General features: G+C 52.8%; 3 protein-coding genes across 3 annotated transcripts; 1 reads left to right on the top strand and 2 right to left on the bottom strand.

The window, feature by feature from the left end:
- Positions 1 to 124: 124 nt before the first annotated feature.
- On the bottom strand, positions 125 to 6,238 carry SLC25A38 (solute carrier family 25 member 38). Its single transcript, XM_061560876.1, has 8 exons — positions 6,075 to 6,238; positions 4,665 to 4,789; positions 2,609 to 2,693; positions 2,384 to 2,457; positions 1,805 to 1,910; positions 1,558 to 1,726; positions 1,164 to 1,327; positions 125 to 824 (listed from the first exon to the last, which is right to left on the bottom strand). Exons 1-8 carry the CDS (start codon positions 6,087 to 6,089, stop codon positions 702 to 704), a joined length of 861 nt encoding a protein of 286 aa, XP_061416860.1. The 5' UTR covers positions 6,090 to 6,238; the 3' UTR covers positions 125 to 701.
- A 1,494-nt stretch (positions 6,239 to 7,732) lies between these two features.
- MRM2 (mitochondrial rRNA methyltransferase 2) lies at positions 7,733 to 8,850 on the bottom strand. The gene is given in 2 exon segments (XM_061560883.1): positions 7,733 to 8,223; positions 8,225 to 8,850. Coding segments are annotated over 2 exon segments (780 nt in total). The 5' UTR covers positions 8,825 to 8,850; the 3' UTR covers positions 7,733 to 8,043.
- Positions 8,851 to 8,911: 61 nt separating this feature from the next.
- On the top strand, positions 8,912 to 10,963 carry NUDT1 (nudix hydrolase 1). Its single transcript, XM_061560921.1, has 3 exons — positions 8,912 to 9,118; positions 9,848 to 9,993; positions 10,332 to 10,963. The coding sequence occupies exons 1-3, from the start codon at positions 8,970 to 8,972 to the stop codon at positions 10,496 to 10,498; spliced, it is 462 nt and encodes a 153-aa protein (XP_061416905.1). The 5' UTR covers positions 8,912 to 8,969; the 3' UTR covers positions 10,499 to 10,963.
- Positions 10,964 to 13,590: the final 2,627 nt, after the last annotated feature.

Here is a 13,590-nt window from a genome sequence, read left to right on the forward strand (position 1 = left end):
ACTTCACGTTATTACACCATCTCTAATTTATCTTAATTCCACGAACTTTTCAATGTAGAAACCAAGCAACACCAGTCTACACTGAGCCCTAAATACACATTGCTTCTGTAAGGCAGCAAAGATGCATGGTAAATTAGCTTTATTGAAATCTGTACAGCAGCGGTAAAACATTCATTAATGTAACATCCTTTTGCGTATTTATAATCACATCTTCTGTAAACATTACGCACATGCTGTTTAAATACTTATTGGACCCTTTTATTTAAAAGGCACAACTGCACACTGTCGAGATTAGTGCTAGATGGCATCAAGTTCTAGTAAGTTACCCAAGTAATATAGAACGTTCTTGCTTGGCAAAGTCCTTGTGACTTTTGTAATGTTATCTCCAAACAAATTCAAATGCCGGTTGATTTGTCACGGTGGCGGCATGGTCATGTGGGTCTGTTCAGCACCACCACTCAAGCGAGTACTCGTGAGACGCCTGGGTTACATGGATTCCTGTGTGGGAATTGGTGCAAATGGCGAACGCTTTGGTCGTGTAAGACTCCTTGCTTTGACTCCACACGCCAGTGTGACTGAGAAGCAGTATTATGTCATGTGTGTTGATCTCATGTGGCATTGTTAGTCAGAGGCACTTGTATCACGTGTCAGACTGTCATGTGAGAGTCACTGTCCGGTGTGCTGCAGCCATGGTGGTGGTTTCACGTCTTCAGGCCCAGTCCCACCATCATCCTTTCATACACTGTCCACGCCATGGCAGTTACCAGTGTGCGGCGTAGACATCGCGGCACAGCGCCATGGAAGAGACCTGTCAGACCATGGCTCTGTGCACATGGGGACAGAAGTCGCACACAGCATGCGCATGGTGGCAGTCAGGTCCTGTAAACGGCACGAGCAGTAGTGTTCTTATGGAGCCCAGCTACATCCTGTGGCCAAGGACACTGGTTGAGGATGTGGAAAGTGAGCTGGGCTTGTTTTGTATTAATTTGGTGGCAGCAACTTATGATGCCTCTGTCTCCATTGGGTAATGCAGTAAAGCGCAGAGACCGTGGCTATCAATACCGAGGGGCTGTGAATATTGGGCTCTGCCAAGTGCACTGAAGGAAATACACATCCCTGTAGGTAGAGCTCAGCATTATGGGTGCATGTATAAAGGGACTCACTCTGCAGATGGCCACAAAAGTTTGTCCTGTGTGGGAAAATCTGTGAGGCTCCATTTGCATGTAGGTTTTGATGGTATCGGCTGGTTGCGTGACGAGAGATGCTACCACTCCAGCCAGCACCCCGCACGCAAACCGCGTCGGCACCTGGCCCTCCCTCTCCACTCCTGCAGGACACAAGATGCAGTCGGCACCCGATGCAGGAATCGTGGCTACACAGTTGGCGTGGTAAAAGCACCACTCTGCAACCCCTGCCTTCACAGAGCCCGATGCAACCAGACCGGCCAGTGCAATTTTCCAACCATTAATGGAGGTCACACGAGGTGAGGACTCATTTCTTTGAAAACCCAACAGAACCCCAAGTGTGGAGATGCTGGTGATAAGAAGGCTTTTGTACCGTGTAGCAGCATGTGCTTGGCCTGAGTGTAGATCATGACGTAGATCCCCGAGAAGGGCGCATCGCGAGCGAGCGTTGCCGTCAAGCCGCTAAAGAGGGCGCGGATGCCTTCCGTCTTACGGATGCTGCTCAGTGCTCCGAGCACACTCCTGTACTTGAAGCGGCCACTCTGCCTTGGAAAAACACAACATTTAGCAAAAGCTCACGGTGTTAGCGGGTGCAAAATTATCCGAGGTGGTGATTGTACCTCATATCGTGTTTTCACAACAGTGACGGGCAGCATGCACACTGCAGATACGGTCCTTGCCGACAGCCCCAGCAGGAGCGAGTCCAGGGCGGATGGAGCACGATCCCTGCATCCCCACGGCACAGGACCCAGTGACGTCACTCACTATCTCTACGGAGCAACAACAAACCCGTTAATGAGATCGGGCACCGCAAGCTACTCGGAGCCATCGGCCCCGATGCTTGTTCTCATCACGCTGGCTCATCTGAGACTTTAGTCCATTAAGTGCAATTCACTTAGTATCAACGCGCCCAAATACAAGCTCAGGCCCCATGTATAGCCACGTCGCCAATAGGACCAGCACTCGCCTTCGGAGCTTATTTGGTCATATTGTGTTAGCAGTGCTAAATCACAAAAAAACGAACGTTATTCAGAAATTACACTACCCAAAAAGGAAAAACAAAAGCAACGTTTTTGGAAATGGCCCTTCATAGCAAATATAAAATTTTATATGAGGTGAATATTTTTCTTACGTACTATGAAGGGCCATTGCTCGAAATGTCACATGATGTATTATTTTTCCTTTTAAGGCAATATTACCTGAAGAAACTCTCTTCGAGTGAGTGCAGGGTGCAGAAGTAGATGCCAACGCCAGGTACGCAGCGCACGAGAGACTGCAAGTGACACGGACAAGGAAACAGGCATTTGTAGCGCAGGTAGAATCGTAGCGACAGAACAATGACTGTGCCACGGTAACCTCTTTAAACAGATGCGTGCGCGGTTGTCAAATACTTGTGTCCACTCCACGGGGACCTGCAGACTCACAGGGCCAAGTCCCTTCCAGAGGCCACGCACGCTCTCCGTACGCACCACATGGGTCAGCACGGACAACATCCGCACCCTCGGGGACCTAGCAATAAAAGGGGCGACATAGGCCACATGGAAGCTGGGTCCACACCTGAGTCGCATGTAAATGAATCGCTTATATGTTGGCGTCTCTGCAATGTGTTGTGAGCAGTTCCGTAAGTGGTTTCTTACAGTAGGCTTTGCAGCAGTGAGCATTGGTGATTATACTTATAAGTCCTGCTAAGAAAAAAACTGGTGTGCGGTTGTCTGTCTCACTTGCTCAAATTTATTGATGGTCACCTAAGTAAATAGGACCACGATGCAGTTTTTTGCACAATGCATAAGGCCGAGTGTGTTTTGTACATTGCTGTGTTGTCTTAAACTTAGTAGACTTACTATTAAGCGTCACGACCAGCAAAGTGATTATTTCACCACGTGCACATTTGCGAACAATGATTGGTTGTCAGAATCTTGAATATCTTGTTTATTTTTTTAGAGGCAGTAAATTAAGAAATGTTGACCAATAGAATGCATTCAGCAGGCATTTCAATACCATCGGTAATAAATGAAGCCATAATTTAACGAAACTGACAGCACCAAAGGAATCGGTCACTCCAAATACCAGAAAATGCTTTACACACTTCTCAACACAGAAACCTTGATTTGCAACTACTTGCTCAAATGTGGTCAAAGCAGTTAGTTGCGTAATTGATCACTGGCCTCGAGACCCGTTTGGTGGAAGAGTTTAGGCATAAACGCGTTTTTATAATTAGTGTATGTATGGCTAGTTGGGGTTAAAGGCTAAATTGGCTTAAAAGTATATGGATTTTATGGATTTCAGACTTTGGGTTTATGGGACTACAGGTAGATGAGTTTAAGGGGTAAATGTGTTTTTTTGTAACAAAACGCGAACCAATACAGAACACATAGCTTGCATAACGGGGTTGTCACAATTCATGAAGGACAGTGCCGATGCAACTGAACCATATAAAGGGGAAGGGAGGTAAAAGGTGGGGAAAGGGGTCCATTACCCCCACCAAGCGAGGACACCACATGGGGAGAAGATGGAACGTTAAATTGGGAGGGGATAACAAGGGAGGGGGAATATAACCAACCAAATGAGGGAAACATAGGACAAGGGAGGGATAGGAGAGGGGGGACAAAGAAGACCCCTAAAATCAAATAATATACATGCGGCTAATGGGCGTTAATGCTATCCTTCCAACATTCCAAGTTTCGCTCCCGGTTAATCATCTTTTTTGAGTCCATTTCCTGGCCCCCTAATCCAACCAGCTCATTCCAGGCTCCATATGGCCTCGAAGTATCAGGACTCAAATGCTCCATGCCTGCATGTGTGAGGAAGGGGTAAATGTGTTTAAAAGTTTAGGGGTAGAAAAGTGAGGGTAGACTCGTTTTAGGGATATTAAGGCATTAGGCTTATGGCAGGAGTGGGGAACATTTTCATCATTGAGGGTAAAATAGGACTGCCAAATAACTTTAGCGGATTACACATTAACATCCACACTTCAGCCCCGTTACATCCAAAATGCAACTTTCAATGCCAAAAGTGACAGGAGCGCGCTAATACTGTAGTGATAAAGTGTCGTCGTGTCGAAGACATTCCCCTCTAGTACCCGATTAGTGTGAGTGAGATGCATTCACAGACGATGAGACGCTGATGAGACAGCGTGTTTCAAAACCAGTGTGGTTTGTACTGAAGCAATGTTGCTGAAATTACGCAGTCCCACAAGGACGTTGGGCAGACGGCTTCTGTAAGAACAGCTTTTATTTGTATTCTACGTGCACATTGCCAGCCTATCTCTTGTTATTTGTTAGGTAGTCGGCCTCGTGTGGCTGCCGACCGTAATCGATAATGTCACGGGTGGCACAAGTAGCTCCACCGGCCCTGGTGGTGCACGAGATCGGCGAGGTTCACGGCTTTAGGGGTAAATTGTTTTGACGGGGTCCCAGATGACCGCTGTTGTTGTTGCTGCTGTTGTTGTTGCTGTTGTTGTTGTTGTTGTCGGGGTCGCACCGTGGGGGGCTGGCGGCTCTTAGCAGCTGGAGCCGCGTCTTCACCAGGTCCAGGGGCTGGAGCAGCAGCGTGGAGCACGACCCGCTCAGCGCCCCGCACAGGAAGGCGCGCAGCGCAGAGCGCGTCTACGAACAAGAGGGGCACCATCAGAGGCAGCAGCAGCAGGGCGAGATATCAGCAGCAGCAGCAGAGACATCAGCAGCAGCAGTTGCAGCAGATGCAGCAGCAGCAGAGATATCAGTAGCAGCAATAGTAGTAGCAGAGACAGCAGAGGCAGCAGTAGTAGCAGCAGCAGTAGCAGCAGCGCAGAGCGCGTCTACGAGCAAGAGGGGAACCATCAGAGGCAGCAGCAGCAGGGCGAGATATCAGCAGCAGCAGAGACAGCAGCAGCAGTTGCAGCAGAGACATCAGCAGTAGCAGCAGCAGAGACATCAGCAGTAGTAGCAGCAGAGACAGCGGTAGTAGCAGCAGAGGCAGTAGGAGCAGCAGCAGTAGCAGCAGAGGCAGCAGCAGTAGTAGCAGCAGCAGCAGTAGCAGCAGTAGTAGTAGCAGCAGTAGTAGCAGTAGTAGCAGCAAGAGCAGCAGGAGCAGCAGTAGTAGTAGTAGTAGCAGTAGCAGCAGGAGCAGCAGCAGCAGGAGCGCAGCAGTAGCAGCAGCAGTAGTAGCAGTAGTGTAGTAGCAGCAGCAGCAGTAGCAGCAGTAGTAGCAGCAGTAGTAGCAGAGTAGTAGCAGCAGTAGCAGCAGCAGCAGTAGCAGCAGTAGTAGTAGCAGTAGTAGCAGCAGCAGCAGTAGCAGCAGTAGTAGTAGCAGCAGTAGCAGCAGGAGCAGCAGCAGTAGCAGCAGTAGTAGTGCAGCAGTAGTAGCAGCAGTAGTAGTAGCAGTAGTAGCAGCAAGAGCAGCAGGAGCAGCAGCAGTAGTAGCAGCAGGAGCAGCAGCAGCAGTAGCACCAGCAGTAACAGCAGCAGTAGTAGCAGCAGGAGCAGCAGTAGCAGCAGTAACAGCAGCAGTAGCAGCAGTAACAGCAGCAGTAGTAGTAGCAGCAGCAGAGACAGCAGTAGTAGCAGCAGTAGCAGCAGGAGCAGCAGAGCAGTAGTAGCAGCAGCAGAGACAGCAGCATCAGCAGGTGAAGGTCTCTCCCCCCCCCCCCCCTCTCTCTCCCGGGCAAGGGATGATGTCCTCTCTGCCTGCACTGGGCCTAGGGAGGTCCGCGTGCTTACGGCCTCCTCCTCCCCCCGTCCCCACCGTCAACTCGCCTTCATCGCCCTCACGTTCAAAGGCCATCGCCAGATATTATCCGACGATTCACCCTCCTCCTCACCCTCACCTCCTCCTCAACCTCACCTCCCCGGCCTCACGATCACGTCCCCGGCCTCACCACCCACCCCCCGCTACCTCCGCCACCGTCCTCACCTCTACTGCCTCCATGAATCTCGGCAGCAAGGGCAGCCGAGAAGCGGAGAGTCGCTCGGAGTCATGGCCCCGACAGAGGAGTGGAGAGTTTATAGCCCCGAGAGAGAGAAGGGGGGTGATGGGGGTGGTGGTGGTGGTGAGGGAGAGACGAGGGGGGTCACAAGTTGCCGGCGACGTGGTCCCGCTTGGCGGCGCTGTCTCCCTGCGTGTTCATCGACACCGGAGACCGGGAAGGGAGTGGAGAGGGGGCGACAATTGAACCTCGTGGCAGCATAGTAACCCCGGCTCTTGCACAATGTCCGTGATGCAGAGGTCGCAAACGGGTTTTGATTCCTTACCCGTACCCGGCCGCACCAGGGTCGCAACCGGGTACCCGATACCCGTACCCTACCCGATACCCGGCTACCCGGCCGCACCAGGGTCGCAATCGGGTACCCAATACCCGTGCCCTACCCGATACCCGGCTACCCGGCGGCACCAGGGTCGCAAACGGGTACCCGATACCCGTACCCTACCCGGCTACCCGTACCCGGCCGCACCAGGGTCGCAATCGGGTACCCGATACCCGTACCCTACCCGATACCCGGCTACCCATACCCGGCCGGGTATCGGGTAGGGTACGGGTACCCGATTGCGACCTCTGGGATGAAGCCATGTTGCAGGCGCGGGGTGGGTTGATTCTAGGAACTTGAATTGTGAGAAGAGACAAGACGTTGGGAAATGAGTGACAAACAGTTACTCACCAGTGACTCACGGTCTACCCGTACCCGTACCCGGCCGCAACAGGGTCGCAAATGGGTACCTGTACCCGGCCGGGTACGGGTAGCCGGGTGTCGGGTAGGGTACGGGTATCGGGTACCCGGTTGCGACCTCTGCCGTGATGCAGTAATTTGTAGTCTGTGTTGATGGTCGGCGATGTGGCAATCGACTCATCTCGACGAGCTGTGCTCACGATGCACTAACACGGTGTGCCACGTGCTGAGAGCGTTCGGAGTGGCACCGATTTAGGATTGAGTGGTAGCCCAGTCATGGAGTGAAGTTACACCCCTGGGAAAAAGTGTCCCAGAAATAAAGTATTTAATTGCCTCGGCCATTCTGTATTATTTGGTACCCCGGGGATACCGCTATAAAGATCATATATTGGTGGTGTGGAGGCAGAGGCACGTTGACGGTGATGGGTGTTCATTTATGTGGGGTTGGAGTCAACGTGTTGTGTTCATTCATGTGGGGTTGGAGTCAACGTGTTCATATGTTCACTCATGTGGGGTTGGAGTCAACAGTGTTCATCGTGGGAATGGGTTGTTCACGTACTGATGGGGAGTGGGGGGTCCACGTGTTAATTCACGACGGGGCGATTGTTCACGTGTTAATTCATGGCAGAGGGCGATTATTCACACGTTAATTCACGACGGGGCAATAATTATTGTTCACGTGATGGTCCAATTGTCTTACCTGTTAATTCAAGGGAGTGATTGTTCGTGTTAATTCACGACGGGGCGATTGTTCACGCGTTAATTCTTGGCGGGTTGAGTGAGCACTGCTGCTTCTATACCTGTTCGGAATTTGAGAACGCTTGTCAACATTTTATTAAGAACGCGTTGAAGTGACATTATTGCTCGATACCGTTAAAACACGAATGTTGTTTAAGAAAATGAGGCATATATACACCCACATGAGATACAAATAAAGCATTTATTTATCCACACGACGAGAAATTGCACAGTATTTATGCCAATACACCCACTACCTTGTGTCAGGGCACGTTGCTAAATTGAGGGCATCTGCAGCGTTTGGCCACGTGCGTTTGGCCACGTGCACGGTTGTCTGCAGCGCATCAAAACCCATTACACTTTCGCATGGCCACAACTTAACCAAACGGCAATGATATCCCTGGCAAAGCGAGTTGACATAACCCCCACGGATCCACAGCCGATTTCATTTGACTCGAATCCCAAGAGGGCCGAGAGGGTCACGGGCGTCTTGGCGCCCTGAGGCCGCTGGCCGCCAGGTAGAACTCGGCCGAGTCGCGGCGACTCGCGGGCGGCTTCAGTGCCCGCACCTCGCGGAAAGCGGCACGGAGCCGGCCACGGAGCTCCTCGCTGCTCGCGCCGTCCCACAATTTACAGAGGAAGTGGCCCCCTGGCCGCAGGCATGACGATGGCGAGCGCCAAGGCGGCCCTGCACAGCGCCAGGCTCTGCTCGTGGTCCAGGGCGCGCACTCCGCTCGCCCGGGGCGCCAAGTCGCTCAGCACCACGTGCGCCGCGCCGCCCGGGAGCAGGGCGCGAACCTTCGTCTCGGTGTCTGCGGCGCGCACGTCGGTGCCGCCCAGGAACGAGACTCCGTCGAGCGGCTCCACGGGCAGCAGGTCCAGGCCCAGCACGAACCCCCGCGGGGCACCGGGCAGGAGGACCCCGGTCGCGTTCACCCTGCGCGCAGCCTCCTGGCTCCAGGCACCCGGCGCAGCCCCCAGGTCGAGCACGGCTCTGCCGGGCTGCAGCCAGCGCAGCTGCTCGTCCATGTGCGCCAGCTTGAACCCGCTGCGGCATCGCAGCCCCAGCTCCTGTGCGCGCCGCACGAACGGGTCGCGTCGCTGCCTCTGCAGCCAAATCTGCGCGGCCCCCGAGCGCGCCCGGGGGGCCGGGCTCGGGGCGTGCAGGGCCCGGCGCGGCGTGGGGCCGCGCAGGGCCCCGTGCGCCCTGCACAGAGACTCCACGCGGCGCGGGAGACACGCGGGGAAGCCGAGGGCCATGGCCTCGTTGCGCAATCGACACGCCTCGCCGCGCCGGAAGTGGCCGTATCCGGGTCACGCGAGTTCATTCATTCCGCTTGGCGCCACGTGGGTGGAGGGTGGTGCGGGTGCCCGACGGGTGCGGATTTTGTGGGGTGGCCGTGCGATGTCGCGCCGGCTCTTCACGCTGGTGCTGGTGCTGAGTCCTCCGCGGGTGCTGCTCGGGATGAAGAAGCGCGGGTTCGGCGCTGGGCGCTGGAACGGGTTCGGGGGGAAGGTGCAGCCGGGAGAGAGCGTGCGGGAGGCGGCCAAGCGGTACGGGCGGGTGGGTGGGCTGGAGTAGCAGCAGGGGGGGAGATCTATGTACAAGGATGAGGGAGATAGGGGGAGATCTGTGTAAAAGGGAAAAGGATGAGGGAGATAGGTGGGATGATATTGGTGGGTTGGCGCAGGGATTGTTTGGGCGGATGTGACCTGTGCCAAGCATAACCACTGGCACTTGCCATCACACAGCTCAGTAGTTGTATAATTCCCAACGCTAAACGTTGTCTCCAGATTATAGTCAAGTTGGTGTGGGGGGGGGGCGCTTGACTCGAAACGCACACAACTAAACATGCATGTGCCTAACTCGTGAGACGAGAGGTCAGCAAGCAAAGATTATTTGTCATTCATAAACACGTGTGCGGGCAGGGAGGTGACAGTCATTTGTAATTTAACAGTCATGTTAACGTACGTAATTAGTTATTTAATGTTTAAAAAATACTATAGTACTGTACGTTAAAATTGCAGAAATATATAATTGGAGAAGCGCGTGTTGAGGTGTAAGGTGTTTTGAGGTGTCTAATGACTTGCAGAATGTATGGAAGGGTATCAGGTGGATCTGTCTCAAGTGACAATGCGTGTGAGGGTTGGCGTGTGTGGTGAAGAGGGTGGAGAATGAGGTGAGTGTGGGGGTGAGTTGCATCAGAGGGTGTGAGGAGCTATGTGAAGAGGTGAGTGTGGAGGTGTGCGAATAGTTGAGAGTGGAGGTGTGTGCTTTTGCAGGGAGCTCTGGGAGGAGTGCTCCATCACGGCTCAGGAGCTCATTGAGGCCGGCACACTGACGTTCGAATTCGTTGGGGAACCTGAGTTGATGGAGGTGCACGTGTTCCGGGCTGACGCCTTCACCGGGGAGCCCAGCGAGTCAGATGGTGAGTCACTGGGCAGTCTCGTGGAACAAAGTAACATCTTATTCTTCTTCCACGCGTTTGTCCCACTCATGTGAGGTCCGCTGCCTTTGCCAATCTTCTCCACACTGCCCTGTCATGCGCCATTTCATGTCCGATCGCACCGCATCGCACCACCTCCATTTCTGCCTTCCTCTTGGTTCTCTTTCCTTCCACTTGCATCACTTGAAAACGCAATCATATAAATCGCCGCAATAATATCAATCGCCGCAACACAGCGACTCCAGCACCTGTTATCAGTGAACACCTTGAAGTTGCTTCCCTGTGTGACACTTGTACTGCACCCCCATTTCTTCCATCAGAAATGCGCCCTCAGTGGTTTGACCTGGACAAGGTTCCCTTCTCGGAGATGTGGCCCGACGACCACCTCTGGTTTCCGATGTTGCTCAAGAAACAGAAGTTCAGCGGCTTCTTTCGGTTCCAGGGAATGAATACCATCTTGGAACACAGCCTGGAGATTGTGGAATAAGGGTTGCGGCAAGAAAGTGCTCGTAAACATTAGACGAGGTCCAGACACACCTGCCAATGTAACACGTGCTTCGAGCGGTTTACAAGTCGGCTTTTGGAGAAACGTTTGTTGAAGCTGATATATTAGCAGAGGTTGTAGATATTTGTGATAATGGGGCATTTGTGTGGGCGGTGGGGTAGAGGAACTCTGGTTTAATCGCATTGTTTTTTCATACTGTATAGTATTCACTGCTGCAAACGTAAGTGGTGCCTGAATAATTTGTGAACTTTCATCTCAGCACAGCTTTTACATAAACATTCCTTCTACACTATTTAATCCAAGTGAGGGCGAATTTAAACCAAAATGATATTTTACAAAATAACCTGGGCCACAACGCAATACAATATGCATGCATTTAAAATATGTACTGTAATATTGTATATTTAAGCTGATGCCAATGTGAAAATAAAGTTCATGAGTTTGTAAGCAGACGTGAAACACAGCTACATGCAGATATAGTGTTGTGAGTGGGCACAACCGAAGCACGGGCAACGTGGAGACATTTACACGAGCACTGTCGTGTTGATGTCTTTATTAATCCTTATTATAGAACTTTTCTACTCCACTCTCCTTGCTGCTCCACTCTCCGAGTTGTTTAACTTGTCTCTCTTGAGCCTCAATTCACAATCGGTGAGCGTTGTGTAACGGTGTTTTATTGTCGGTGCAAGACGATCATCAACAACGGGAACGATGAGAGGTGGATGTCAACACTGAATTTTATTCTTGATTTGAAGCTTTCGTGACTGCAGGAATCCATACTTTTTGGTTCTTTCGGTGAGGTCACGTAGGTAAAAATAAAATACCTGATGAAGATTGTGTGGATTTATTTTATTTTTACCTACGTGACTTCACCGAAAGAACCAAAGAGTCTGAATTTTATTCTTAGCTTGTGGCACACGAAGGCCCTAAAAACTCCCCCTTTAACCAATCACAGTGCCTCTCACTTCCTCATGACGCTCATTGCCTTTGCGTGACAGCATCTTGAGAGAAACGCGTTTCCGACTGTACAAAGCACGAAACACGTCCCCAAAAGCACGGTGGTGCCACTGAAGATGTGTGGGTGGTCAGGGTTCTTGAGTTTCTCTGGTAGAGAGGGGGCGTGGTTAGGGTTCTTGGGTTTCTCTGGTAGAGAAGTGGGCGTGGTTAGGGTTCTTGGGTTTCTCTGGTAGAGAAGTGGGCGTGGTTAGGGTTCTTGGGTTTCTCTGGTAGAGAGAGGGGGGCGTGGTTAGGGTTCTTGGGTTTCTCTGGTAGAGAGGGGGCGTGGTTAGGGTTCTTGGGTTTCTCTGGTAAAGGGGGGCGTGGTTAGGGTTCTTGGGTTTCTCTGGTAGAGAAAGGGGGGTGGTTAGGGTTCTTGGGTTTCTCTGGTAGAGGGGGGGGGGCGTGGTTAGGGTTCTTGGGTTTCTCTGGTAGAGGGGGGGCGTGGTTAGGGTTCTTGGGTTTCTCTGGTAGAGGGGGGGGGGCGTGGTTAGGGTTCTTGGGTTTCTCTGGTAGAGAGGGGGGCGTGGTTAGGGTTCTTGGGTTTCTCTGGTAGAGGGGGGGGGCGTGGTTAGGGTTCTTGGGTTTCTCTGGTAGAGAAGGGGGGTGGTTAAGGTTCTTGGGTTTCTCTGGTAGAGAGAGGGCGTGGTTAGGGTTCTTGGGTTTCTCTGGTAGAGAGGGGGGCGTGGTTAGGGTTCTTGGGTTTCTCTGGTAGAGAAGGGGGGTGGTTAGGGTTCTTGGGTTTCTCTGCTAGAGAGGGGGGGCGTGGTTAGGGTTCTTGGTTTCTCTGGTAGAGAGGGGGCGTGGTTAGGGTTCTTGGGTTTCTCTGGTAGAGAGGGGGCGTGGTTAGGGTTCTTGGGTTTCTCTGCTAGAGAGGGGGGGCGTGGTTAGGGTTCTTGGATTTCTCTGGTAGAGAGGGGGCGTGGTTAGGGTTCTTGGGTTTCTCTGGTAGAGAGGGGGCGTGGTTAGGGTTCTTGGGTTTCTCTGGTAGAGAGGGGGGCGTGGTTAGGGTTCTTGGGTTTCTCTGGTAGAGAGGGGGCGTGGTTAGGGTTCTTGGGTTTCTCTGGTAGAGAGGGGGCGTGGTTAGGGTTCTTGGGTTTCTCTGGTAGAGAGGGGGCGTGGTTAGGGTTCTTGGGTTTCTCTGGTAGAGGGAGGGGCGTGGTTAGGGTTCTTGGGTTTCTCTGGTAGAGGGGGGGGGCGTGGTTAGGGTTCTTGGGTTTCTCTGGTAGAGAGGGGGGCGTGGTTAGGGTTCTTGGGTTTCTCTGGTAGAGAGGGGGGCGTGGTTAGGGTTCTTGGGTTTCTCTGCTAGAGAAGTGGGCGTGGTTAGGGTTCTTGGGTTTCTCTGGTAGAGGGGGGGGGGCGTGGTTAGGGTTCTTGAGTTTCTCTGGTAGAGAGGGGGCGTGGTTGGGGTTCTTGGGTTTCTCTGGTAGAGGGAGGGGCGTGGTTAGGGTTCTTGGGTTTCTCTGGTAGAGAGGGGGGCGTGGTTAGGGTTCTTGGGTTTCTCTGGTAGAGAGGGGGGCGTGGTTAGGGTTCTTGGGTTTCTCTGGTAGAGAGGGGGCGTGGTTAGGGTTCTTGGGTTTCTCTGGTAGAGGGGGGGGGGGGCGTGGTTAGGGTTCTTGGGTTTCTCTGGTAGAGAGGGGGGCGTGGTTAGGGTTCTTGGGTTTCTCTGGTAGAGAGGGAGGGCGTGGTTAGGGTTCTTGGGTTTCTCTGGTAGAGGGGGGGGCGTGGTTAGGGTTCTTGGATTTCTCTGGGAGAGGGGGGGCGTGGTTAGGGTTCTTGGGTTTCTCTGGTAGAGAGGGAGGGCGTGGTTAGGGTTCTTGGGTTTCTCTGGTAGAGAGAGGGGGCGTGGTTAGAGTTCTTGGGTTTCTCTGGGAGAGGGGGGGGGCGTGGTTAGGGTTCTTGGGTTTCTCTGGTAGAGGGAGGGGCGTGGTTAGGGTTCTTGGGTTTCCTCTGGTAGAGAGGGGGGGGTGGTTAGGGTTCTTGGTTTCTCTGGTAGAGAGGGGGGTCGTGGTTAGGGTTCTTGGGTTCTCTGGTTAGAGGGGGGCGTGGTTAGGGTTTCTTGGTTTCTCTGGTAGAGG

This window comes from Lethenteron reissneri, chromosome 26, assembly GCF_015708825.2.
Source record: "Lethenteron reissneri isolate LAM-NWPU_2019-01 chromosome 26, ASM1570882v1, whole genome shotgun sequence".
Classification (NCBI taxonomy): Eukaryota; Metazoa; Chordata; class Hyperoartia; order Petromyzontiformes; family Petromyzontidae; genus Lethenteron; species Lethenteron reissneri.

Bases quoted from the DNA above. Each gene is read 5' to 3' on its own strand.
- NUDT1 (XM_061560921.1), top strand. From the start codon at position 8,970: ATGTCGCGCCGGCTCTTCACGCTGGTGCTGGTGCTGAGTCCTCCGCGG. The intron at 9,119-9,847 runs GTACGGGCGGGT...GTGCTTTTGCAG, and splicing joins GTGCGGGAGGCGGCCAAGCG to GGAGCTCTGGGAGGAGTGCT. The intron at 9,994-10,331 runs GTGAGTCACTGG...TTCTTCCATCAG, and splicing joins GGAGCCCAGCGAGTCAGATG to AAATGCGCCCTCAGTGGTTT.
- SLC25A38 (XM_061560876.1), bottom strand. The intron at 2,458-2,608 runs GTGAGTCTGCAG...TGTCACTTGCAG, and splicing joins TCTGGAAGGGACTTGGCCCT to TCTCTCGTGCGCTGCGTACC. The intron at 1,727-1,804 runs GTACAATCACCA...TTTCCAAGGCAG, and splicing joins TTGTGAAAACACGATATGAG to AGTGGCCGCTTCAAGTACAG.